The 26554-nt window shown below is 51.7% G+C and overlaps 2 protein-coding genes and 2 non-coding genes across 4 annotated transcripts; 2 read left to right on the top strand and 2 right to left on the bottom strand.

Annotated features, from left to right (window-relative positions):
- Positions 1–13: 13 nt before the first annotated feature.
- Positions 14–12640, bottom strand: LOC126645326 (myeloperoxidase-like). Its single transcript, XM_050325610.1, has 13 exons — positions 12577–12640; positions 11572–11665; positions 10661–10836; positions 9932–10055; positions 9416–9545; positions 8344–8544; positions 7197–7512; positions 6454–6614; positions 5816–6068; positions 4427–4597; positions 3401–3638; positions 2758–2975; positions 14–96 (listed from the first exon to the last, which is right to left on the bottom strand). The coding sequence occupies exons 1-13, from the start codon at positions 12638–12640 to the stop codon at positions 14–16; spliced, it is 2229 nt and encodes a 742-aa protein (XP_050181567.1).
- Positions 12641–19050: 6410 nt separating this feature from the next.
- TRNAS-UGA (transfer RNA serine (anticodon UGA)) lies at positions 19051–19132 on the top strand. The gene has a single exon. It is a non-coding gene; the product is annotated as a tRNA-Ser (tRNA).
- Positions 19133–20603: 1471 nt separating this feature from the next.
- On the bottom strand, positions 20604–20675 carry TRNAE-CUC (transfer RNA glutamic acid (anticodon CUC)). The gene has a single exon. It is a non-coding gene; the product is annotated as a tRNA-Glu (tRNA).
- A 3455-nt stretch (positions 20676–24130) lies between these two features.
- Positions 24131–25706, top strand: LOC126645510 (C-C motif chemokine 5-like). Its single transcript, XM_050326019.1, has 3 exons — positions 24131–24269; positions 24747–24858; positions 25304–25706. Exons 1-3 carry the CDS (start codon positions 24197–24199, stop codon positions 25389–25391), a joined length of 273 nt encoding a protein of 90 aa, XP_050181976.1. The 5' UTR covers positions 24131–24196; the 3' UTR covers positions 25392–25706.
- Positions 25707–26554: the final 848 nt, after the last annotated feature.

Genomic DNA, 26554 nt, shown 5'->3' with positions numbered 1-26554 from the left:
TACCAGAGACAGGCTAAACGTCCACCAAGGAGGAGAAGCTTCCAAGTGGAGGTGGTGAGAGGGTTTTGCCACGTTCCTTCTGGGGAACTGTGCCACCTGCATGGACACAGCGGGCAGCTGGATATTCCTGTCCTCATAACCATGGGAACATCCCTCCAGCTGGACCCCAGGTAGAGCCGGGCCCTTCCTGGGATCATCGCTGCCTGCTTATCATCCCCTTTTCCTATCCAGAGCCAACAAGGTGGAGACATTTATCCCAAGCCTGTGGCCATCCTGCCTGAGGAAGTGGCTGCCTTGTGGTTGGAGGGCTGCCCCACTTGCCTGGAAGCACACCCAGGAGAAGGCACTGTCTCCCACCTTTTCTGTGGGGAGGATTTGGGAGGAAGCCAAGGCAGCTTTGGGAGAGGGGAATTAAAGCCCTTACACGTCTGCAGGGCTTGGTGGTCTCTTTGGGTTTTTTAGCCTTCCTTTTAAGCAAAGCAAGAGTTTGCCTTCAGTGGCTGGGCAGATCCTGAAAGTGTGAGAGGAACATGCCTGGGGACCCAAAAATCAGAGGCAACCAGCAGGGATATGGTGCCTAATATCCTTCCCATGGCCTGATGGAATCACCATCCCTGGAAGTGTTTAAAAAACCTGTAGATGTGGTGCTTTGGGACATGGTTTAGAGGTGAATAGGATTTGAGGTGTGGCCTCACCAGTGCCAAGCAGACAGGGACAACCACTGCCCTAGTCCTGCTGCCACTCTGGTTCTGATCCAAGCCAGGTGCCCTTGGCCTTTTTGCCCACCTGGACACACCTGGGCTCATGTTCAGCCTCTGCTGAGCAACAACCTCAGGTCCTCTTCCAACTTTCCAGCCACTCTGCCCCAGCCTGTCATTGATGCCAAGTGGAGGTGAGTGCACAGGATGTGTTTTATTACTGCCCAGAACACCCAAACCACACATGTCCACTGTAGGATTTAAATAAAAGTTGTCTCTAGGCTTCAAGACTCTGATCTCTTCAGAGACTGAAATCTTGCTGATCAAAACCAGCCAAAACAGCTTTTGCACTTGTGCAAAAGGAGATTAGGAAGGTTTAGATAAAGATCACATGAACTTGATCATTTCTGAGCAGGTACAAAGGAAAAGAAATTTGATTTTGAAATGCAAGCACGCCAAACCTCGGGGTTTGACACCCCTCCAGGATGGGAAGTAAAAAATTTGTCTTAATTATGTTTTTAGAGAGCCTCTGATCAACTTTTTTAGTGCAACAGAAAATAACATGTCAGTGCCCTTCCATCTTTAGGCTTACATTACTGGAAGTTTTGGGGGGGAAAAGATTGTATTAAAATCACATTAGAGGAAATAAAACAGTTGCCATTGCCTTGAGCTCCCCTCTGGGAAACCACGTGCTGAGGTTCAGTCGACAGCAGCCACTGCAGCCTGATGGCCAGGCAGGAGTTTCCCAGAAGCAGCTCAGTGCCACCATCAGGGTTTTCCAACTCTGGTTCTGAGCAGCAGGACTAGAATCTGTCAATGAAGCAGAAAAAGCTGCTGAGAGGCAGAAAGTCCTTCCTGGGCACACTGTTTTCCCCCACATTTTTGTCACCCCTGTATCCTTGCAGCTCTGAGACTGAGGGGCTTCCAACCTTGTCAACAGGTGCCTGTGGTGATACCAGAGAGCCCTCAGGACAAGGGGTTTGGGGACAATTTCTCAGTGCTTGAAAAGGTTAAACTTTTAGCAGCTGCTTTTTTTGACACCCTGGAATTTCACTCTCTCTGGGTTACAAAAACAGGTTATGAAAACACTTCAACTTCCTCCTGGACTGGTGATAAAAGAGCCACAAGAAGCAGCTCAGCACATTTTAGTGACCATAAGACTGTGATAATAAAAGAAATGAGACAATGTTGTTTGAGAGAAGGTGAGTTGGACTCAGTTCCTAAAGAATGGGGTGAAGTCACCATAACTTAGCCTTTACATCAAGTGCAGATATCTGTTTTAAACAACAGTGTTTCCCTCAAATAGTTACTCAAACTGAACACAGGAACTGCCTGGAGATGCTTTGTGGTCTGTGCCTTGCAGAAGGAAAGAGCAGGTGATCCCCAGGGATTGTGATCATCTATTAATGGGTTTCCAGAAGGAAAAAAAAAACCTAATCCACTCTGCAAGTCTTTGTTCTCCCACATAATTTTGAGCTGGGAGAGCCTGTGGCAGAAGCGTAAATGGAGGAGGACACGGTGAGTGGCCACGTCCCTCAGAGGAAGACCCTGTTTTAGTGTGGCACATCATCATCTCTGACTGGGTGTGTTAAACTGCTGGTGTGTGAGGCCACACAGTGTCAAAGCTACTCCAGATATACCTTAAAGTGCTTTAAAGCTTTAGGGAAAGCAAGGGGAGGGCAGGGACTTGGAGCTGCAGAGTGAGAATTTGGAGCAGGCTGACTAATTCCAGTTGATTTTATCATGGACGCCCTTCCCGTGAGGCAAGACTGTGGTTATCCTGGAATTTATTAGAGAAGGACACATTCACAAGGGCCAGAACAGACTGGATTTTCAGGGATTTTTAACATTTACTTGAATAGGAAGAGACAGGTTAATAAAGGATGATGAAAGGGATGGAGACCCAGCCAACAGCACCTCTGCCTCCAGCACTGTCCGAGTGCAGCTGAATGGACACTCATCTTTTTGGGAGCAGAGTCACCATGGAAACCTTAATTCTCTGAATTTTTTAAGCATGTAGGGCATTTATCATTTTTGAGAGACCTCAGACCACTGGTACCTTTTGTGCCACTCTCAGGTTCATCTTTCCAGGGCGAGAGGTCAAGCGCGTCGATCTCCTGACAGTCAGTGAAGTCCTCGGGGTATCTGTTGATCCTGAACACATCCCTGGGTATCTTTTGGATACGAGTGTTGTCACAGAACACCTTTGACAGCGTGATTTTTCTCAGTGCTTGCAGCTGTTGTGGAGTGAAAACTCCCGGGTTCTCCCACCAGAACCTGCAAGGACATTTTCAGAAGCAGTTCATGGTCTTTGGGTACTTGCCAAGATGGGACCTGACCAAGGTGAGCCTCTGCTCAGATCCACCTTGATCCACCAGGCAGAAGGCACAGCCTTTTGGCAAGAGGTGTCTCCACTGTGGCCAGATCTTCCATGCAGCGTCTCCAGGCTGCTGGGATTCAGTGATTTATCCTCCCCTTTGTGCCCTGAGAGCAAATCTCACCTCAGGCAGAGATTAGTGCAGATCCCCCATGGTCTGGGGCTGCTGTTCCTCAGCCACATGGATCTGCAGGAACGGGCTGCAAAAATGAGTCCTTTGGCAACTGGGCTAAAGCCAAGGAGTGAGCCTTGCTGGGAGCACTGGGTGGGATTAATGTCAGAGTTTTCCCCCCTGCTAAATGCCCCAGGGAATGTTGGCTCTCACCTGTCCCCATCCCGCAGGTTCCTGAACTGGGTGCCAATGATGCAGGACAGGAGGGGTCCCACCCTGCCCTGGGGGACCACGGGCTCTGCGACTGCCCCGATCCACAGGTCGATGTTGTCCGGTGTCCCATACACATCCAGGAACTTCTTGGCCAGCTTGGGATTGCCAAGCACCTCAGAGAGTTCTTCTACAGTTCGGGGTTGGGAGAGCCCACAGAAGCCCCTCCAGGCATTGTAACCTGCAAGAGCAGGAGCAGGAGCTGACCAGAACCCACCACCCCAGCACCCCACCATCTGCCCTGACTCAGGACCTTGTGGTCCATGAGCAATGTCTGCTTCTGCTCATGGCATTAAAGGAGCTGGAAGGTGCTTTTGGCTAGGAAGTCACAACATTTTCAAAGGTCCTTTCTGTATCTACACACTCAACTAACAGTTTGGGTTGTCCTCGTGACTACAGGTTCACCCCATGGGTAAGAGCTCTGTAGCGCTGAGGGCGAGTGCACCAGTCCTTGCAGCTCTGGGAGGCAAAATTTCTGGGGTCAAAGTCCTGGAAAAGAGCAGCATTTGGTTGTGCTTCACTCAAGAGCACCTGGGGCAGTCATACCTGAAGTCACTTCTGCTCAGAGACCAGGGCTGTCAGGAGGCACCAAATTAGCACTGATGGGTGAAGAACAAAGCACTGGTGACCTGTCTAAGGCCATGTGAAAGCTGAACTTGGTCACTTGTCTGTACCTTCTGTACCCCACATGCCCCCTCTTTGCAATGCACCACTGTGCCTGCCCCTCTTTATTACTTTATCCCAACCATCACTTTTTTATTTCCAAGCCTTTTGTCTTTGTCTTAAAATTTTATAATGCAGACCTTTTATTCCCTGTATCTGCCTATCTACCCACCCTTCACCCTTAAATCCAGGCACTGTTTCTTCTCATGGCATGGGAAAAGCTCAATCCACTCACGGAACTGCTTATAAACAGCGGGAGAAAAACAGAGCATTGTTCAGAGGAGGTGTGGATTTGTGCCTCCTTACCTGGCAGGCCGTGGTCTCTTCCCCGTTGCATGTTCATGGCTGCCAAATCCAGCCCCATGACCTCTATCTGCTCGAAGAGGTGGTTCTGGAGCTCCTCCACCAGCAGTTGGTTCTGCTCCATCAGCTTCGCGTGATCCACCACCATGCCCCGAACCAGGGGGTCGATGCCTCCTGCAGACATTGGGAGCCAAGGAAAAGCTTTTTGTGCCAAGCTGCAGCTTTGGTGGTCCCTTCAGCTGCAGCTGGAAGAGTTTCCTTGGGCTGGGTGGGGTTAGCCCAGCTCCACATTTCCATCTCGGCATGTGTATGTGGAATCACAGAGTCACAGAGTGGGTTGGGTTGGAGGGGACCTTCAAGATCGTCTCGTTCCACCCCCCTGCCATGGGCAGGGACACTTTCCACTAGACCAGCTTGTTCCAGACCCCATCCAACCTGACCTTGAACATATCCAGGGATGAGGCAACCTGTGCCAGGGCCTCACCCCCTCACAGTGCAAGTGTATGGATCTGTACATGTCTGCATATGCCAGCAGATGAGACCTCACACAGTCACTGAATTCTTTATCCCTCCCCATCCCTCAGCCTTTCTTTCCACAGCCCTAAATCCACTTCTTGTCCTCCAGGATCTCCAAGTCCTTTTCTTGTGCTCCTCAGCCCACCAGTCCCCAGCACGTCCCGATACACAGGGCTCTGTCAAGGTTTGGGTTTTGCAATGGGTTTTGTTTATAATTTGCTATTATTTGGTAGATATTTATTAAAACACTAAAGGCAGTGATAGAATCAGCTCATGTCTGATTGTCTGTTTGATAACCATTAAACAGTGGGATTAAACACAGGAAAACTGGCTGCACATGTATATTTTGGTAAGTTTTCCGTGATTACTTAATTAACCCATTCTGGGAGAGACATTTGTCCTCCTTGGAAAAAACCCTCATTGGGAGATCTCAGCTGTGTAACAGCAGGACCCCACAGCTCCATTTTGAGACATGAAGAGAGATGGACACCACAAGGAAGTGACAAAGGTCTCTTAGCTCAGTCAAATGGGGTGCATCACCCTCTGGAGGTGCCTCCTAATTAGAGGGGGATATGATAGCTTTAATTGACCTAAATTTTGGTGGCTGACATTTGGCACAGGAGCAGCTGAACCGTCTGAATGGACGTGCAGCACTCACTCTGTCGGGTCTTGCTGAGCTGGGAGGGATTCAAGGAACGACTGGATGTGCCACTCAGTGCTCTGGGCTGGGGGACAAGGTGGGGACTGGTCAATGGTTGGACTGGATGATCTTGGAGGTCTTTTCCAGCCTTAATGATTCTGTGACTCTTTGACCTCTCCCTGAGCCTCAGGACCAGACCAGGACGGTCCCCACCTTCCTCCCCCCACAATTCTTACCTTCCATTATAATTCTCCACGTAGCACAGAAGGTCAGATGAAGAGGGACGTGGGAGAAGGAACCCAAAGGCTGGAAATTGTCATCCAGGCGGGACACAAAGGGCTGCACTGAGGTGTGACCGAACCGGAAAGCCAAGGAAAAAACATTTGAGGCTCTGGGATCCACCTTCTCATCATAACCACTGTAGGAAGGGATCCACTTGCTGGTCTCCTCAGCGAGCAGAAGTGGGAGGTAATCCCTGTAGGTTATTATCTGAAAGAGCACAAGAGCTGAGCAAGTTGCCAGAAGCTGTAGCAGAAAAATGTAGCCATAAAAATCAAGTGCAGGGCATGAATGTGGACTCTCTGGAGGAGAATTCATTAAGATCTTCACAAAACCAGATGTAGCAGGGGCATGATACAGTAAAATTATTTTTAAATGAAGAATTATGTAATATACTAAGTAACTGATACATTAATATAATAAATAACTGATAAATTGATTATATAAAGGATAAGAAAGAGTATCTGTGCTGTTTCAGATGGACCATCCATATTTACAGCTTCCAACTGCCACAAACAACTCCACTGATTCTGCAAAGCAGAATCCTGGAGGGAAAAAACACATTCCTAAGTTTAAACCCCAGCAGTGACCATACCTGGTTTATGGCAATCACAATCTTTCGGCTCTCCTGGTACAGCTTTTCCCCATCCCAGTGGGGATTTAACTCCCTCAGCTCCGTGGCCAGGCGATTGTGCTCTCGGAGAAAGACCGTGTGCATGGCAGAAAGTCCCAGGTTTTCAGTCACACGTTTGTCCCCTACAGATGCAAATATTCTCTGGGCAACCTGTGCCAGACAACCCTCACCGCACCCACAGGGGAGAATTTCTTCTGTATATCTAATCTTAACTCCCCCTCTTTCAGTTTGAACCCATTTCTCCTTGTCCTCCACTTTCCCTCTCCAGCTTCTTTGTGGCCCCCTCAGATCTTGGAAGGCTGCTGAGGCTTCCCCACAACCTCCCCTTCTCCAGGTTGAACAGCCCCAACTTTCTCAGGCTGACAACTGACATCCGATTCACGAATGGTGAATTCTAGATTGGACAAAAAAAAAAAGTCCCTGAGAAGTTTTAAGCACTAGCGGTTATTCTATTGAAAATTTCGATTGAAAAATTCTCCTGCCTTTGAAAACACTTTTATAAAAGGAGGAGGATTCATCGTAACTTTTGGAAAATTATGATAATTTTATGTTTAATTAATGAATTAGAGCTTGATTTTTTTTTTTTCTTTTTAATTCGAGAGGGAGCCCCCTGCCTTCCACCTCACAGAACCCTGTCTTGAAGCATCCGCCTGACCACAGCGGTTCTCTCAGACCACGGGAACGACCCTGGAGCTGCACCTTACCCGCCCTAAAGCAGGGGATGTTGGCGCGGGGGTTGGTGAGGACACAGACGCTCTTGGTGGCGTTCTCGAAGGGCAGCAGCTCCAGCCCCGCGTCCGTGAAGCGCCGGTTCACGGCCATGAGGCCCAGCGGGCTGCTGAGGTTCCTCAGGCTGGCGGCCAGGGCGCCGTCGCTGCCGTACACGGTGCTGGCGTCGATGAAGGAGGTGGCGGCGTTGAGCTGCTCCCGGGACGGGCTGCAGGGGTGGCAGGCGGATGCCGAGCGCACGAAGGGCATGCAGGTGTTGGGCCTCACCGCCCGCGGGTCGTCGGGGGGGAACTACACAGACAGACAGGAGTGGCTCGGCCAGGAGTCTCACCTTAATGTACAGGGTCCTTCCACACCTCGAGATAAGCCACGGGCTTGTTCCCCAAGGGGTGTCCTTTGTTGACAGGGGAGCTCAGCAAAAGTCCAAAAGGACACCACACACGAGCTGGGCACAAAGCGTTCCACCACAACACTGGCTCAGCATGTATTATTAATCCACAGCACTCGAGAAAGAATCCGATCCCTCCACCACGCTTAAGGCAGAATCCAACCCCTCCAGCTCCAAAGCCACCCAAAGCATCAAGGAAGGAGAAAAGAAAGAGAAGCAGAGGGAGCAAGAAGAGAGAAGGAGAAATAGGAAGACTAAGATCATAGAGTTACCACTGGAACCTTGTGGCAGACCAGCTCTCACGCATCCAGATGGCAGGGACGGGTGGCAAACACGTGCCTTTGGTTTTATCTGCTCTGGTCCCTCTGGCCAGACCCCCCAGGGCACCAGTGGCCGCTCTGGGGTTCCAGGGCAGGGTGAGGGGCAGTGTCCTCACTGTCCCTGCCAGTCTGAGCTGGGTCAGGGGTTCCAGGAGCTGTGGGGTGTTACAGTTTTCCCAGGCTGTTTGTGACTGCCTTCCCCTTGTGGCTCCAGGGGCTGCCATGAGGGATAAGAGCCCACCCCACCTCCATGATTTTCTACCCATCCCTTCCCCCTCCTGACACACACCCCCACAAGGCCGTTCTGACCCCATAATTACTGCTCTGATGTCTAACAGTGGTGCCTCAGAAAGTCCTGTGTCTTTATTATTTCTGTTGCCTTAGGGGAGTGTGGGGTGGAGGGAGGGTCAATACCTTAATGGGGAAGCAGGGGGGCTTGAAGGCACAGTCAGTGTGGCACAGGAGCTCCAGGCTGGCTCCTTCTCCGCTGGCAGGGGCCAGGTCTATGTCGTGGTTGACCCACTGGCCCCAGTGCATGAAGACCAGAGAGAGCTCCTGGTCTGCAGTGATGTCCTCGTTGGCCGTGTGAGCGATTTCATTGGACACTTTCCGAACCTGCAGGAGGGGAAATGTGTGTGACTGTCTCTGGCACGGCGAATTCAGCCCTCAAACACCCTCTGGGAGACCACAGAATCACTGAATCTCAGAGTCACTCAGGTTGGAACAGAACTCCAAGATCATCAAGTCCAACCCTCGACCGAGGATCCCCATGCCCACTAAACCCTCTCAAAGTGCCATGTCTACCTGGTTTTTGAACACTTCCAGGGATGGTGACTCCACCACCTCCCTGGGGATCCTGTTCCAATGCTTAATCACTCTTTCAGTGAAGAATTTTTTCCTGATATCCATGCTAAACCTCCCCTGGTGCAACCTGAGGCCATTTCCCCTTGTCCTGTCACTTGTTACCTGGGAGAAGAGGCCAACCCCCTCCTCTCCACGACCTCCTTTCTGGTAGCTGTAGATGATGCATGAGATGATCTTAGATAAGATCAGAAGAGTTAATTATGGCATTAAACAGATCCATGTCACTCCCAGCCCTATCCAAACAGGTGTTATAAGTAGGAACCCTCCTTCACCCAAACCTGGTTCCATGGAAAGCCTGTTACAGCTGAAACTTTCTCAATGCAGGAAGTCTAGGAGGTGGTTGAGGAACACCCCAGCCTTGTGGTCTCTACAAGTTGTCCTGGTGTACCTGAGCTGCAAGTGCTGCCTTTGGAAATCACCTAGTGAAGTGTTCCCAACCTTTTTGCCCACGTCTGTCTCCAACAAAAAATATCAGCCCCAAGCTGTAACTCAGTTGTAGAAAACCAGCCTCAGGTCAGCTCCTGAGACCAAAAATCAACTCTAGATGTTGCCACTGTTTCCCTTCTGATGGCTGCAGTGAGGGCAGTGTCCATCCTGGCTGGATTAGGGTAGGGGGTCTCACCAAGGGGAGTGGGAATCCGTTGTACTTCCTTCCTTCTCTCGCTCCTCTGGGAACGGACACTCCATCCTCGTACACTGCCGGGAGCCAGCGGGCAAACCCACGGTTTGAGGACCCCAGGTGAGGGTGTTTTCTGCAGCATCACCAGGAAAGCAAACACTGTTATCATTTCAGACACCAAAGGTTTGTACAGACTAACATTTCACAGCCCTTTAGTGTCTCATCGCTCCAGTCACAGAGCTGAGAGCAGGAAAACACTAAGAAGCAAATTACACCAATATTAATTACTGCAGAGAAAAATGAACCTTCCACTATATTAATTTTATTTGGTATTTATTTCTACATTAATTTCACTTGGCATTCAAATCTCTGCAGCACCTCTGTCTCCCACAAAATCAGCTTCACTGCAGAGCCATCAGCAGTGGGCACTCTTCTTGCCCTTTCACTACTGATCCTAAGCCACCTGCCCTGGGTCAGAGCAGAGATTCAAGACCCTCCTCGTCCACACACAGATCCCACCTGTTGTTGCACTCCCCGGTGATGGTCCGATAAATGTCCTGCTTTGGGCATTTAATGGGAAGAGTCTGAGAGTCACAACCAGTGCCTCTGGAAATCATGTCCTTCTGTTTTCTGCTCAGCAGGTCTGCAAGAGAAACCATGGAAAGTAACATCTGATCCCACTCTTTGTTGTTGTTGTTGTTGTTGTTTTAGCTTCTCGGTGTTCCAGGTAAATATCAGAATCAGATGAATCAGTGTTGTAGATATCCAGCATCTGGGTTTGAACTGTTAAATTGGGGCCTAAACCCTTCCATGGATCAGCTTTCACCTCTGGATTAGGGAAACTGGAACAACTTTCCAGGGGAATATGGGGGAGCACCATCACCAGCAAGGGTTTATCCTAGGCTGGGAATAAAATGGTGAGCTTGGAGAATGGTACAACAACCCAGGTGTGAGGACCAGAAGGGAAACATGGATGGTTCTCAGTGGTCAGAGTCTCCTGGCAGTCAGAGGGTTTTGTCCCAGGTTTATCACACTTATTGTAAGGCTGTTTTTATCACCAAAGATAGGAGATGGTGCCAAAGATGATGAATGAAACACCCAGGGCTCTGCTCTGCCGCTGTTACCCCTTGGCTGTCGGGGAAGGGTTTTATCCCCAATTATTGTGTCAGAGCTGCCCCTGACACTCCTGCTGTGGCACATTTTCTGCTCTCAGCTGTTTGTAAAACATTTTGGTTCAAGCCACATTACCTGTGACGTTGAATCTCTGTTTCCCAGAGAGATGCAGTTTCCTTTTGAGGAGTTTCAAAGTCGTTTCCATGTAATCAGCAGCCCGGACTGCAGACCTGGTTCTTCCCACAGGGTCCTTAAGGTGCTTCAGGAAATCCATGGGGCTGGCAAGCTTTTCCTCCAGTTTTTTCTTTAAGCTGGACATAAAAGAGTCCCATGAAGTGTCTGAAATCAGACCTCCTTTGTCAGGCAGGGCTGGGTGTAATTAGTCTGCCCACACAGGACAAAGTGTCTGTGCATCAGCACGTCAGCTCAGGCAATCTGGGCAAACAATTCATTGTGATCCCCAACTCTGAGTCTGCATTGCTGCCCTGTCACAATAAATTTTGTTATATCATGAGGAAATCCAGAGCAATGAACTGTGACTGGGTAAGCTTTTACATTTGGAGTGTCGCAAGGTGTGTTCTGTGAGCAGAGGGACAACCTCGCTCCCGTTCCACCTCCTCCTGGTCCCACGGCTTTGTCTTCCTACTTCCATAGGGTGGGTGGAGAGAGGGTCCTTCCCAAACTATCCTGCTGCCTGGAAGCAGCCTTCTGGGACAGCCACAGAGGACACCTGAGGGGCAGAACTCCAGCAGCCAGGAGAGGACTCATGTGTGTGGAATGTCCATTCCACTATGGACTAGTGAGAGGTGGCCATGGTGGTCTAAATGAGGAAGTAATAACTGAGGGGGATGATGGGTGGCCCTGGCACTGAGACAGAGCACCAGAACGCAGCCAAACTGGGCAAAAGGATCCCTCCAACTATGCCAAGGAGAGCCCTGGAACAAAGGCTTCTCCATAAGAAATATGCATTGGAAAAGAGAAGAAACACAGGTATATTTGATCTTATTTCCTTATAATATTGGGGTTCTGGTGCAAAAGGGACTCACCTCCTTCGGGCCTGTAAATATGCTGTGTCCACCAGCTGCCTGGCCTCACTGATGATGCTCAGAAGAGACGAGTCTGACAGCACCTCTGAGACCTCTGCTCAGAAAAAAAAAAAAAGAGAAGAAAAAGCAGAATTTGAGGGTGCATAATGCACCCCAGGAGCAGCGGCTCCCACACCTTTGCTGGGTGCTGCACACCCTTATCTGTGGTTCTCCTGCTCATCTGCTTCACTGCTGAGGTCCTGATAGCCACAGTCCTTGTTCTGGTGGCTTTTGGAGGCTTTTAGGGAGTTATTTTTCATCCTTTTTTTTTTTTCCTGAAGCTACTAGAAGCCTGGACTCTGTAAGGCTGGAAAAGACCTCTGAGACCATGGAGTCCAACCATTAACCCAGCGCTGCCAAGGCCGCCACTTAGTGCCACATCGACAGGTTTCTTGAGCACTTCCAGGATGGTGACTCCACCACTGCCCTGGGCAAACTGTTCCAATGCTTTCCATGAAGAAATTTTCCCTAATATCCAACCTGACCCTCCCCTGACACAACTTGAGGCTGTTTCCTCTCCTCCTGTCCCTGTTCCGTGGGAGCAGAGCCCGACCCCCCTCCGGCTCCCCCCTCCTGTCAGGGAGTTGCAGAGCCAGAAGGTCCCCCTGAGCCTCCTTTTCTCCAAGCTGAGCCCCCCCAGCTCCCTCAGCTGCTCCTAGCTGCTCCAGACCCTTCCCATCTCCGTTCCCTTCTCCCAGGAAATAACAAGTGCATACAAGAAGCCAAAAATATGATCTCTGAGCTGTGTCCCTGGCACAAAAGGACGATCATAATCTTGGGAAAGCTGTTGATTAAACCAGGAATTTCCTTGGGGAAATTTCTTAGGTATTGACTTCAGTGTCAGTGGGTCAATCTCCAGGATGCTACAGTTGTTTATTGGAGCTCTATCTCGCTGGGAACTCGGGCTGAGTTTCGATTCCCACCCTTCCCAGCACAGCAGCAGCCAAAGGACAAACACAATCTCACCGTTCAGCGAGGAGTCCGCAGCCCCAGCTAAGCAGAGGGTGATGATGGATCCTACAAGAATCATTCTTGGGCTTGTGCCTGGGGAGAAATGCGACACAAATCCTCTGGAGGGGCAGGGCTCCACTGAAGCATCAGAAGGGGTTTGGTTTGAGTTTCTCTTTCAGGATCCAGGAATAAAATCCAGCTGCGCTCTGCCCAGCTCCGCCAGCAGGACCCACAGAGGGGTTGGCAGCACAGAAGGGATCCCTGTGGTGTGGGACCTCCAGGAAACTGGGCTGAGGAGCTGCCAAGGAGGAGGCAGCCAAGTACAGTCCAGCTTCAGTGATGGAGAATGTTGGGAAGGTGTGATGGGAGAGGGAAGTGTCCTGCTGGCCTGACTTTGGGAATGTCCACAAGTGGCTGGTGGAAAGGAGGTTGACACCACACATCCCTCTCTGCCCCCTCTGTCTTGCTACTGAACAAAAAGTTGCCACAGCTATCAGCAGTCCTCCAGCCTCCAACCTCCTCTCTCTGTCTCCCTGCTGCTCCCTGAAATTTGTCCCTATTCCTTTCCCCCACAAACACCAGAAATCTGTCCTCCTCAGTGTCTCTCACCAGTGCCTTCCCTGAAAGGAGATTTTTAGCCAAAATGTTGCCATTAGATCGAGTTTAAGTAATTTAGTCAACATTTTAACTGTTTGAAACAGGGAAGACAAAACCAAAATTTGGAAATACGAATGATTTTCTCATGGTGGGGGAGGTTATCTTATATTTATCTGTGGAAATTCTTGAACCATCTTCCTGGGGATTGGAAGCTGCTTATTCCTTGCAATTTTATATTGCAGGTTATTGCTGCATGAGGCAGGAAAGCTGTCTTTGCTCACTTCTCCCAGTAAATTGAATAAATAACAGGGGAGAAGCAATTATGAAGAACCAGCAGCTCCTAATGCTCTGCCTCCCATCTCCTTGGGCTCAGCCCTGGAATGCACCAATATCCACACCAGAAATATCAGATACAGATATAAAATGAAAAGGCATTGATCTTACCTGCCATCCCTGCAGCACTGGCAGGGCTGGGAAACAAGCCAGGCCTTTATACACCTGCACCAGGGCAGAAATGAGCTGGGTCTGACCTGGGTGTGGCCAAAAAGGGAGAAACTGGGACCACAGTGAGCCAAGAGGAAATATCTGCTGGTTTGCTTTCCTGGAATTAGCTGCAAAGTGCCCACTTCTCCCTTCCCTCTGAGTAAATGTCGACTTCCTTTTTGAAAAATCTGTAAAAGAAGAATAAAGACACTCATTTCTTACCTGCAGGTGAAAGAGATCAGCTCAACTTTATGATGGTAAAAGATGATGGTGGAATTTGGCTTCTTTTTCCCCTGCTGGTGGCACCTCTGATGGTTTGGGCAGCCCAGAAATGGGTCATTTTGCCAAGATGCTTTTGGGGAGCATCCCGAGGTCCACATACAGCCAGTGTGAAGGGTGGGCCTGCCACAAGCTGTGTCCAGGAAAACCGAGGTTGTGTCCTATTTAAGGTGGCTTATGGGGTAGTTTGTGTGATTAAACAGCAACCTGGTCATCATCTGGAAACTCCCAGGAAAGAACTGCTGATCAGTGAGGGTGACAAACACCGGACAAAGAAGGAGGCAGCTGCACAGAGCAGGACCGAGAGGTCTCCAGGAAAATCCTGGGCATAGAAATATGGACAATAATCCCAGAGTTATAACTGTGCCAATGCCCAGAAAGGAACAAAGCCCTGAGCACTTCAGTGTGAATTGTGGCAGGGTGGTTAGGAAGGAATTCCTGGCTGGGAGGGTGGGCAGGCCCTGGCACAGGTTGCCCAGAGAAGCTGTGGTTGTCCCATCCCTGGAAGTGTCCAAGGCCAGGTTGGAGCCACCTGGGCTGGTAGAAGATGTCCCTGCCCATGGCAGGGGGTGGAACAGGGTCCCTTGAGGTTCCTTCCAACTCAAAACCAGTGATTTCATGAGTGGTCTAATGGGAAGGCAGTAGAAATCCTGTAATCCTTTGCACATCAGGGAGGCTGAAAACAAAAGACAATGCTGAATGCTTACTGACAGTCAGCCTTGTAAATCTCCCAGGATTAGGGAGCCAATCCTTCCTACTGTTTAAATATTTTCACAGCTCTTATTAACTCAAAATAAATAATAAAAAAAAAAAGAAGAATATATGAGAAAGGAAACTACCCCTGAAAAGGCACCATTTTAAATCTGAATAAAACAGGGAATTTTCCTTGCCACCTCAGTGACAGGCTGCTGAGCCCTGTTGCCCTCAAACAGGGACACCTTGAGGGCTGGCTCCTGCCATCGTGTGCAGGTGGCCCCACGTGCTGCTCCCACCTGCCAGGCAAACGTGTCCACATCCCATGTCCTTATCCGTTCCTGGGGTGTAAGTGCAGCTCCCAGGGCTCGCACACATCCATAGGAAAGCTGTCCCATGTCACCTCCAGCTGGGATTTGTGGTGTTTTGATGTTTGGAGCTTCCAGGGAAAGCACAGTATCCTGCTCACCAAGGCCAATGTTCTTTTAGCAAAGAATAGAAGACATTCAGGGAGCCAGTGCATTAATTATCCATTAATTATCCCACCAAGCAGCAGATCCCTCCATCAGATCCTCCTCTCTGTTGAGAAGATGCAGATTTCTTCTCTCTCAGGCTCTTGGTGTTACTCAAATTCCTTCTTGGTGCTGTTCAGGCTGAAGATCTTCACCCAGTGTAAACTGAGCCACCTGGAGCTGTGTAAACTCCTGGTGGTGTTTGCTAAATGTATGTCTGAGCTTTGGCTGTGGCAACAAGACCGTGAAACTTTAGCAACAGAGAAAAAAAATAAATAAAGAGCTCATTATTGCACTGCTGTTTCCCATCCTAACAGCAAAAAGTAACATCCTGCCCTTCCCCATTCAGCACATCCCTGATGTTCCTGCAAGCTCTTCCAGCACTTGTTGCCATAGAAATCATAGGATCATAGAATCATAGGATGGTTTGGGGTAGAAGGGGCCTTAAAGCCCATCTGATTCCACCCCCTGCCATGGGCAGGGACACCTTCCACCAGCCCAGGTTGCTCCAAGCCCTGTCCAACCTGGTCTGGGTGACAGAGACACGTTTAAACACAAGTGTGAACGACAATGTTTCAAGTTTAACAGTAGTTAAAAACTTAATTTAGGTAGAACTTCAACCATGAGAAGTTCCCTCTTCTCCTGCCACTGGCATATTTTTCCTGTATTTCAAACTGTGGATTTGTTGACATATTGAAAGCCAACAGCCTGTACAAGCCAAACCTGGCCTTGTCCAGGGAAAAGGGACATGAAAGAACTTCTACAAATTTACAGAACTGCATCCAGTGCATCTTCTGCTCCAATAGATAAAGATGAGCTTTTAAATGGATGGAGTGAGCAGGATAAAATAGAAAAAAAAAAGTGAGAAGAGATAAGTTACAGCAGAGAAAGTGTGTGGGGGGTGAGTAGAGGAGGGAAACTTCCCACCAGCTCAGGGGTGACATTAAATGAAACCAGATTGCCCAGCTTCAAAAATAGAGAGGCTGCAGCACTAAAAAATAACTTTAACTCTTTATGGATGAAGGGAGTGACAGCAACAGCAAGGGATGCTCAGGAGGTGGCACCACAGCATCACTGAGGTGATCACTTCAGGGGTGTCCCCAGCTGTGTGATGCCCAGGGGTGATGTTATCACCTCTCTTTGAAGCCCTTCTTTAAAGACTCAACTCCCAAGGCTATGAAGCCTCCTTGGTGCATCTCCATCTGCCATGGAGACACTTCATAACCACTGCAAGGTGCTCCAGGAAAGTATCCCACAGAAACAGGTGAGCCCAACAGCCTGGGAATACACCGGGAATACACCTGGGAATACACCAGTGAGGTCAACCTGCTTGGAGTCTCTTTCCAGACCTACCTCAAGCAGCAGGGAGAGTGTCCAGGGCAGGAAAGCTGTGGAAAACCATCTGTGATTTTCTAGTACAGTGGTAGGACCCACCACACCCACCAGGACAAGCCACTGCACATCCATCCATGGAAAGAGCTCATCTTGCAAGACCCAAATGAACTCCTGTCCTGAGCAGCAACTAGAAACTTCTTCCCTAGGGACAATTCTTCCCTGGGGACTGAGCCCTTATTCCTCTTCCCATGGTCCAAAGTCCCTCCCCTCTCCCTGAATAAAACCTTCAGCTCCTCCTCATGAATCAAACTTTTTCCTGCCCCATCCTTTAGCAAACCCCTCTTCCATCCCTGCCACTTCTCTTCCAGACTGTGACCCACCCTGGATGGTGGGACGTGACTTCTCTGGCAGGACTAGAAGGAGACCTCAGGCCACACAGCATGATGGCTTTTCCATTTTCCATGTAATCTTCCTGCTGTGTAATCAGTTCCCATCTTTTCTGGAAACCTGGGACACAGCAGAAGCAGTTGGCAGGCCCCTGGAAAGCCACTGGGAGAACACTTGGCTTCAAATACTCCAAAGATTTATTTAGAAAAAGAAAGAATGGAAGAAGCTTTAGGTCTCAGTGCAGTTTCCATTGTGCCACTCAGTGTGGGAGATGTGGGAGTCACTCACTGCCACGGACACTTTTCCCTGGACCACAGCTTAGCCTCCAGAGAGGCTGGACGTGGGAATAGCTGTAGAAATGATCACAAATGTTGTGGTTTGGTTCAACGTTTCAGTGCTTAACCCTGTGAAGGGATGTCTGTATGGACAGAGCTTGCAGGGTATTCCCAAGGCATAAGGGCTGATCCTCACGTGGATCCTCTGGATCATCCTCTGCCATCGTATGGCAACCAGGGACGTGCTGGTCGATGGGCAGGGCAAAGTGTCTTTGCCACCACATCAAGTGATGGGATGCAGCAGATGGGATCATGGAATCACAGAATCATTTAGGTTGCAAAAAGCCCTTTAAGACCACCAGGTCCAACCATTCCCCCAGCACTGCGAAGACCACCATTAGTGATGTCCCAAAGTGTCACATCTTCACCTCTTTTAAACACTTCCAGTGACTCCAACACTGCCCTGGGCAACCTGTTTTAGTGCCTGACCAGAAATTTTTCCTAACATCCAACCTAAACCTCCCCTGGCACAGCAGGAAGCTGGTTCCTCTTGTCCCAGGCTGTAACTCTGTGCGCTGGGTCCAGTGAAGCCGCAGCTCGGGCTCTGAAACTGAGAAGATCAAAGGGTGAAAACGAGAGTCTGAAACCTTTGTTGAGGAAGAAGTTCTGTCTCCTGACACACCTTGTGGTTTTCTATATTGCATAACCCTGCAAAGTGTCGTTTATTCCAAGAGAAGAGCTGCCAGCTTGCTATTGAACACCAGCTTTTCTATAAGCACGTCCCGTTCTTTCTGCCAGGTGAGATTGTTTTGTCTGCAAATACCACAGGAATTGTAGGTTCTGTCAATGACACAAGATTAGAGAAGGAAATTCTGACCAGTGTAATGAAAGTGGGAGCCCAGGCAGGCTGCAAAACCAGTTGGGGGATACAGTGTCCTCCAGTCTCCTCCCCCTACCCTTCTGTTGGAGCTCTCCAGACTACACCTTTCAGCCTCCTTAACCTCTTCAAGCCACTCTTTCAAGCTCTGGTCCCCTCCAAGCCCCTCCATTAGGGTACCACTGCTCTCCAGGTCCCTCTGCTCCTACTCTGGTTCTCTCCAGGTCCTTCCATTGGGGTCTGGACCCCTCCCATCCTTTCCATAGGCTCTGTGGACCCCCCAGAGATGTTCTGTTGGGATCTGGTAATGTGCAGGTCCCTGCTGGTAAATCCTCATGGGAGGGACATGGGGTGCCACTGACATGTCAAAGCACTTGCCCAGTTCTTGGACACAACTCTAGGAGTTCAAAGAGGGCTCTGGAAGAGTTCCCAGAGCCAGCTGCCACCAAAGCAAGGATAGTGCTTCAAGGACTGTCCTCCAAATAGGATATCTGAGCTCCAAAGGAGAGGCCTTGCTCAGCAGGGATTCCTTCTCAACACCCACCTTTTCCCTGCTTTGCCCAAATCCCCTGTTCCAAAAGGCAGCAACCTGGTGAGAACCACACAAATCTGGAACACCTCCTGCCAGCTGCAGGACAGAACCTGAGGGCCCATGGCTCAGGCTGCCTCCAACAGCAACATCCAGACATGCTGTGACAGAGGCAAAGGTAGGAATTTTGGGAGGGAGGGGATGGAGGAGGCTGGGATGTTCCCAGGACACTGAGAATGTTCATCCAGGGACAAGTTTCCTGTCGGATACAAGGAGATGAGATGGGACACAGACCTCCCCACGTCCATCCAGTGTTGTCACCACTGGTGCCCCGTTCCCATTCCCAGCACTGCTGGCACACCCTGTCAGCCTTGGCTCTGTGCAGGGACAGCAGCCCCTGTGCCGGGGGTGCAGCAGGGGCCGGGGTGGCAGAGCCAACATCCAGGCTGGGAGCAGGTCCTGCAGTGTCCCCTGGGGCCGGGGGACAGCCAGGGGCTCCTGCAGGGACAGTCCCTGCCAGCTGCTGTGATGGCCGAGTGGTGAAGGCGTTGGACTTGAAATCCAATAGGGTTTCCCTGCGCAGGTTCAAGTCCTGCTCACAGCGGGAGTTTTACTGCCAGGAGGGACAGAGGGACACAGAGCTGTCATCCCCCCTGCAGGGACACTGCATTCCCACCCTGGCCCTGAGCTCCCAGGGATCCTTCGCTTTTAGATGATGTCAGGACACCAGATGGTGTTTGGGGGAGCGGCTCTGCACCTTTTCTTATCACAGGAAGAAATCCTGCAGTGGCATTTCCATCCCACACAGCCCTCTCACCCTCCTGCCTGCCCTTGTGTGTCACCCTTCTCCCTGTAGATGTGTCACCCTGCTCCTTACACCTGTGTCACCCTGTTCACTGCAGCTGTATCACCCTACCATGACAGCTGTGTCACCCTTCCTCCCATACCCTGCTCCCTACAGATGTGTCACCCTGTTCCCTAAAAATGTGACACCCTCCTGCCTACAGCTGTGTCACCCTCATCCCTACAGCTGTGTCACCCTGCTCCCTATAGATGTCACCTACTCCCTATAGATGTGTCACCTTGCTCCTTACAGCCACATCACCCCTTTCTCTACATCACACCTGCTCCCTACAGTTGTGTCACCCTTTTCCCCACAGCCCATACCCTGCTCCTTCCAGCTGTGTCACCTGCTCCTCACAGCAGTGTCACCTGCTCCCTGCAGCTCTGTCACCCTCTTCCCACGGCTTCCCTGCTTCCCACAGCTGTGTCACCCTGCTGTGACAGACCAACCTTTGTTTGGACAAGCTGCTGCAGCCCTGTGATTTATCGTGTCCCTGGTGGCCAGACACTAATGTCTTAAACACAGTGTTTTAAGGAGATAAGGGCTAAGGCCAACAAGAAGCAGATCCTGAGGAGATGAGGTTAATTTTTTTTTGCTGTCATGCCAACTCCCTCCCTTCCCATGATGATGACACCAGACTGGCATCACAAAACAGGGACCAAAAGAGGGTCAAACAGGGCCAAAAGAGGGTCAAACAGGGCCAAACAGCACCACAGCATTGGAAAGGGCTCCATAAACCATCAAAGACCTCAAAAGCACCCCCAGACTCATTTCCACAGTGTCACATCAGACAGTACAAAACTCCTCCCCGGAGGAGGTGTCAGGGCATTCCCACATAAGCATGAACACGTAGAAGCCATGGAACTCTTTGCTGCTCCCTGCACCCATGTTACCCTGCTCCCTATATCCATGTCACCCTACTCCCTATATCCATGTCACCCTACTCCCTATATCCATGTCACCCTGCTCCCTGTGGCAGTGCCACCCTGCTCCCTATAACCCACCACAGGCTCATGGCTGCCCTCCTCCAGGGTGTTTTTCCACTGGGAGGTGCAGTCTGATGGCACTGGAAGGACAGGAGGCTCCTGCCAACCCCCAAAATTCATCCCACCCTGACCCAGCCCCATGTCCTGGGTGTGGCAGGTCCTGAACCCCGTGCTGAACTGAACCCCAGGAGCTGCTCCAGGGCTGTGCAGACATCCAAGAAAATACTGGGACCTGCAGGGGCCCCTTCCCTGGCTGGGAATCGAACCCAGGCCGTGGCAGTGAGAGTGCCAAATCCTGACCACTAGACCACCAGGGATGGGTGGTGGCTGACAGGGATGAGTGACCACCACCAGGGATGAGTGACCACCACCAGGGATGAGTGACCACCAACAGGATGATCTGCTGGTAGCACCAAGCAAGCCCTGCAGGGACAGGGACACTTGGTCCCACCTCTGCAGGCCTGGGAAGCAGGAGGTGGTTGTGCTGGGACTGATCACCACAAAGGGCACGTTTGGGGAAGGCAATGGTGGCAAATGGGTCAAGAAAAGTTGTAGCATCCTCTGGAGGGTTCACCAGGGAGGTTCAGTCCTGCTGCTGATGGATCATGGACTCCCTTGGGGGTGGTCTACATGGTCAGGTTTGTGTGACACACACACTGGGCACAGGTGATCCAGAACCATGTTCACAGCAATCCCGACTCCCAGTGCTTCCCCAAAGTCACCTCGGGAGGAGAACAATGTGTAGGTGCAGACTGACTGTCAGCAGAGCCTTCCCTGGGAGAGGGAAACAGGTCTGAGCCCTGGCACTGGGCTGGCAGCGTGTCTGGAGTCCCCATTCCTGCTGGTTTTGCAGTAACAGCGTTGGCAGCTTGTTTTTCCAGAAGAAAGCAGCAGGCTGGGACCATCTTTTGGTCCATCATCAGGAGCTGTGAAGAGCAGGTGATCAGTAGGTGATCCTGGTTTCCAGAGAGTCCTTGGAGGGAGCAGGGACTTCTGCCTTCCTTTACCCCACAGAAGGAAAACAAAGATGTTTCCTGATGAACAGGAAGATGGGAGGGGCTGGAAATGGCCCCCCAGCTCCCCAGGGATTTGGTACCAGCATGGGCAGCAGACAGGGCACTGCACAGCCCAGGACAAGGAGCCCAAGGGAGAGCCCTGGGCTCAAGGGGACAGTAGAAGCGTCACCTGTCCCTGTCCCCTGGGCTGTGTGCAGGGAGGAGACCCCCAGAGGGGAGCACGGGGGGGTTTCCAGTGGGAGTGTCCCTTGGGCAGGGCTCCTCAGCAGGTGGATGAAGTGAAGATGAGCGGGAAGGCTCCAGGAACGCTTCCCGAGCAGGACGGCAGAGGGCCCGGTGCTCCTCGGATGCTCCTGTGTGGTTGGGAGGGGAAGTAAACGAACCAGGGAGAAAAATCCCCCTGGTTTTCACAGAGTGAGGAAACCTCCCCTGTGCCTTGCCTTGTCCCGTGACGCTCCCAAAAAAACGGCCAGGTCTGGCACCTTTCCAAGGTTCGGGCATCTCCGCCGCGAGGGTCAGGGCTGAAGAATGCACCTCCAAAAAAACCCTGCACGGGGCAAACCCACCCCCCCAACGCCGAGAGAGGGGCCCAGGGATTGTGCCACCCTGCAGGAGTGTCGGGAGCGGCAGGAGGGAGCTGTGCTGGCATGAGGAGCAGCCTCGCTGGCGCTTTCAGAGCCACCATCCGATGTCACGGTTTCGGTTGCCTTTCCGAGAGCGGTGACAGAGCTGAGCTCCGGCTGCTCTGCGGTCGGGGCAGCGTTTGTGTCTCTCTGTGGTTTCTTAGATCTCGACGGGCCCCTGACAGATGTTATGTCACAGGCAGCAGCCTGCCTGCCGGCAGATCTGGGCACGCCAAACAGGTTAATTCCCGCGTCCCACGGCAGGGCAGTCTCCGTCTGGGATGGGAGGAGAGCCACTGCCACCCGCCAAATGCAGCCGGGAGGTGACACAGCCCAGGAGCCGCGTGTTGGAGCGCAGGAGTGTGCGGGGCCACGTCCTGGGGTAGGTGGGGATCGTATAAAAACTGATTTTCCACCGGCACTGCTTCTTGGAAGGAGAAGTCCCAGCCCCAGGATGAGCCTTGGGGCAGCAGGGACAAGGCTCAGCTCCAAATGCAATCGCTGCCATGGAGAAGAGATGAGGGGGAGAGCCATGGCCTTGCTTTGCACCCCTACATGGTTCTGGAGCATCAATAAATTAGCCAGGCCAACAGGCTCATTGCAGTTCTGGAGGATGTGCAAGATGGGAGCAGCACTAAAAAACCCCTCTCCCCATCTCCAGTAGTGGGAGAATCCCTTGGCAAACTCCAGCTGAGTTTTAGTCCCTTGCAAAGCCTGAGCACCTTTGCTGTGCTGCTCCCAAGTGCCACCACCACGTCTGTGACAACTCTGGTGTCAGGCAGGTGGTTCATCTCCAGCTCCTGCTCATGAGGGTCAGAGTCCTCAGTGTCCCCAGGACACCCCTACTCCAGTCCCAGCCCCAGGAGGATGAGTTAGACAAGCCATGGACATTTGTTCCTGCCAGAGGGTCCCTGGCACAGCCCTGGAGACCGCCCTGCAGCCCCCCATGGGGACACCCCGGTGAAGGGGATGCTGTGGGGAGGCAGATCCAACACACCCAGACACTGGCAGGTCTCTGAGTGCCCCACACAGACCCATGAGGTGTGCTGGGGAGGAAGGTGGGAGCAGAGCAGCCCTGCAGTCCCTGACACAGCACTGGGGACACAGGGGCAGTGAGGAAATCCCAGGAATGCCAGCTCACGGTGCCTCGTGAGCAGCGGCTGGGCTGGAACTGGGCAGGAAAACACCCCAGGGAACCACAGTGAGTTGGCAAACTGGGTGGCAAAAGGGGAAATGCTCCCTGGGGCAATCAGGGGAACCCATCTTGTCATGGCAAAGGCAGTGCCAGGGACCTCTGCCTGACTGGGCACAAGGGACTGGGGTCTCTGGCACAAGAGCTGGTCCCTCTCCCCTCCCCGAGCAGGGGAAGCTCCTGCTCTGCTCTCTGCACCCCACCTTGTCCCAGACCCACCCTGGCACCTGGAGGAGATGCAATTTGTAGAGTCAGCCCTTGGAGCTGGGATTCCCAGGTGCTTCCCTCAGTGGGGGTGTTAGGAGGGGTTGGATGCCCTGAGCTCCACATTGGAAGCTCAGCATTGAGGGGTTTGTGATCTTTATGGTGCCAAAACTGCCAGCCCAGACCCACAGCCAGTCTCCAGGGTGCCAGCCACCCTGGCTGCCTGCACAGGCAGCACAACTGAGTGTTCCTGCTGCCCACGCTGCCCGCACTGTCCCCCTGCATCCACCTTGGGCACCTCCCACCCACCACCAGGGCAGGGATCCTCTGGCCAGACCTGCACTGTCCACAGGCCATTTTGAAGGTCTCAGCACCCTTGTCCTCCATGCCTGGGTGCCTGACTGAGCTGAGGTCCTGCAGGTGCTCCAGGGAGAATGCTGAGATCAGTTTGCTAAGCTCAGCTCTCCTGTTGGATGATCACAGTGTGAACCTGCTGCTCAAGGGTGATTTCACATCCTGTCTTGGTCAGTGGGTGCTGATTTTCTCAGTCTTACCTCCCCTCATATCAGTGCTATTCTTGTATTTTCTAAACCAGCTGTTTCCTTTTTTTTTTTTTCAGCATTTCTCAGGCAAAGGTGCCATGACATCAGCTCTTGGAAATTCCGAGTGTTTGATTCAATATCTGACTGACTGGGCTGGCCACTGTCCCTATAAAAGCAAGAACTGAGCCAACACCTCCCACCAGGCACAGGAGGAACCTGCTCTGGCCTTGCCTCTGCCCCTGCAGCTCATCTCTGTCCAGAATGAAGGTCTCCACCCTTGGCCTCACCATCATCCTCATCTTTGCCCTCCTTTCTCAGGTGTCTCCTGCTCCATGTGAGTACAGCATCCCTCTGCTCTCTTGGGGTGGATTTTTGCTCTGACTGCCTTTAATTTTGGAGCAGAACTGGAAAAAAATTCAGCTGCAAAGGTTGGAAACCTGTGTGGGTATCTTCTCCTGTGTTAGTGGCACTGGTCTTCCTTTCTATCATCCTTTTACATTAGGGATGAATTTTACTGGTATCAAAATTTTCAGGTTTCATCTCCCCTGATTTTTTTGCTGGACTTCAAAATTAATCCCAGGGTAACTAAAGGGATTTTTATCATGGGAATTAAGTATAAGACATTTAAGAAACAGTCCCAGCAATGGCATTAACAAAGCTTTGGTGTTCACAGCAATTTCCTGCTGATTTTCTGGGGAAACAGGAGGAGAAGTGGCTGCCCAGGTGATTAAGGGGTTTGCCCATGTTCTCAGCTGGTGAATGTGCATTTATTGAGTGATGGTCTCAGGATAGATCTCCTGATCTCTTCCAGTGGGGTCTGACACCACTATCTGCTGCTTTGGCTACACCCCACGGAAGCTGCCCCAGAATCACGTGAAGGAATATTTCTACACCAGCAGCAAGTGCCCTCAGCCAGCAGTTGTGTGAGTACCAGCTCCTGCTCTGGGCTCTCAGGGAGGGCTCTGCCAGCCTTTGGGCTTCCCATCCAACAGGACCCGGAGGAAGGGGATGGGGCAGCCACCCAGGTCCCGTGAGCAGCGTGTGAGCCCTCACCACCCTCAGCTGGGAAAGGAGTGGTCCCTTGGTCTCCTTGGACCATCCTGGTTCTGGGAATGAGGTGTGGGAAGGAGGTGAGGAGCCAGCAGCACCTTGCAGTGGTGATGAGTCCAGTGCACAGAAGGTTCCATGCAGCATCCAGGCTCATCTCTGCACTGGAACATCCAAGAATGGGATGGGGGCTCTCCCAAGGGACTTTGATCTCTGCCTGCCCCCTGGGTTTTAGCAGCTCCCTGACGCTTGGGGCTTTGTGGGAGATGATCCCAAGAGGTGACCAAGAGGTCCCTCATGGTCCTTTTTCTGCCTTGGCAGGTTCATCACCCAGAAGAACCGGGAGGTCTGTGCCAACCCTGGTGCCAAGTGGGTGAAGGAATACGTGGACAGCCTGGAGCTGCAGTGAGCCCTGGGAGCTCAGAATTCCCGCCAGTGCACCTGGCAGAGCTTGGCACACACCTAGAAACGCTGCTGCTGAGCACCAGCACCTGCTGAGCCACCTTGGAAGCCCTGAAGTTCCTTTTGCCTTGCAGAGGGGTCATTTATCCACGACAATTCAGCCACCCTTGGGACAGCTGTGCTGCTGGGGACCTCCTGGCCCTGCAGACCCACCTTGGTGTCCCCTGCTGGGTGACCTGTGGCTAAACTGAGCTCTCCCTTGTGCCTCCACTGCTAGAATGGGAGGGGAATTTCACCCCCAGAGCTTTTTGTGGGTAGTGGTCTGGTGGAATTACGTCTGAGCTCTGTCAGCTAAACCCAGGCTGAGTTCTGAAGTCGGGTGAGTTTTGTCACGGCTCAGTAGGTGCTGTGAGTAAGATCTGTCTCCCCAGGGCAGGAAGTGGTACCCTGGTTACATACAGGATGCTTGTTGTGGAACCACATTGTTCAGCCTTGTTCTCAAATCTCTGTCTCCTGCCAATGCCAAAGAAGTCGTTTTCTCTCTGTCTCAGCTCTGGTTGTTCCCTCCTGCTTGGAAAACGGGGCCAGTAGGACCCCACTGCAACTATCTGGGGAGATCCAGGGAAGAACCCAGACTTCCCAGCTGGAAGGGCCTCAGAATCCTTAGCCCTAAAAGCCTTCCCTTCTGCCTGGCCCCCTGCTCTTGGAGCAGCACCATCCCAGCACCTCCCAGCACTGCCCCTTCCCAGCCCCTGCTCTGATGTGCAGACAGAACTTCCCCAGGCCCTTCCCCTTTCCTTTCCATCATATTGGAGCTGAGGCTGGGAGCTGGTGGGGCTTTCCCATTGCTTTCCAGCCGGGACCACACCCCCAGCACAGGCTCCTCTGGGAATGCAGCCCGAGCCAGGCTCAGCTCCGGGGATGATGCTCCATTAGTGTTTCATTTCAAGACAGGCACCAATTCCCTTTAGTTCTGCAGCTTCTTGGGGGTAGGAAGCCTGAATTTGGTTTAAAAAAAACCAACAAGACACGTTTTGCATCAAGGAAAACCAGCAAAAGCACTTTATCAGCCTGTGGTTGCCATTTAAAGCTGGCTGATAACTTTGTGGGTAGAGACCGAAACTGCCGCTCCCCTCTCCATGTGCTGGGGCTCTGCAGGGCCACGGCCAC

Source organism: Myiozetetes cayanensis, unplaced genomic scaffold (genome assembly GCF_022539395.1).
Source record: "Myiozetetes cayanensis isolate MyiCay16 unplaced genomic scaffold, myiCay2020 scf30, whole genome shotgun sequence".
In the NCBI taxonomy this organism is placed as follows: Eukaryota; Metazoa; Chordata; class Aves; order Passeriformes; family Tyrannidae; genus Myiozetetes; species Myiozetetes cayanensis.
Note: the sequence above shows the minus strand (reverse complement) of the source record. Positions and strands in the feature narration are given on the sequence as shown.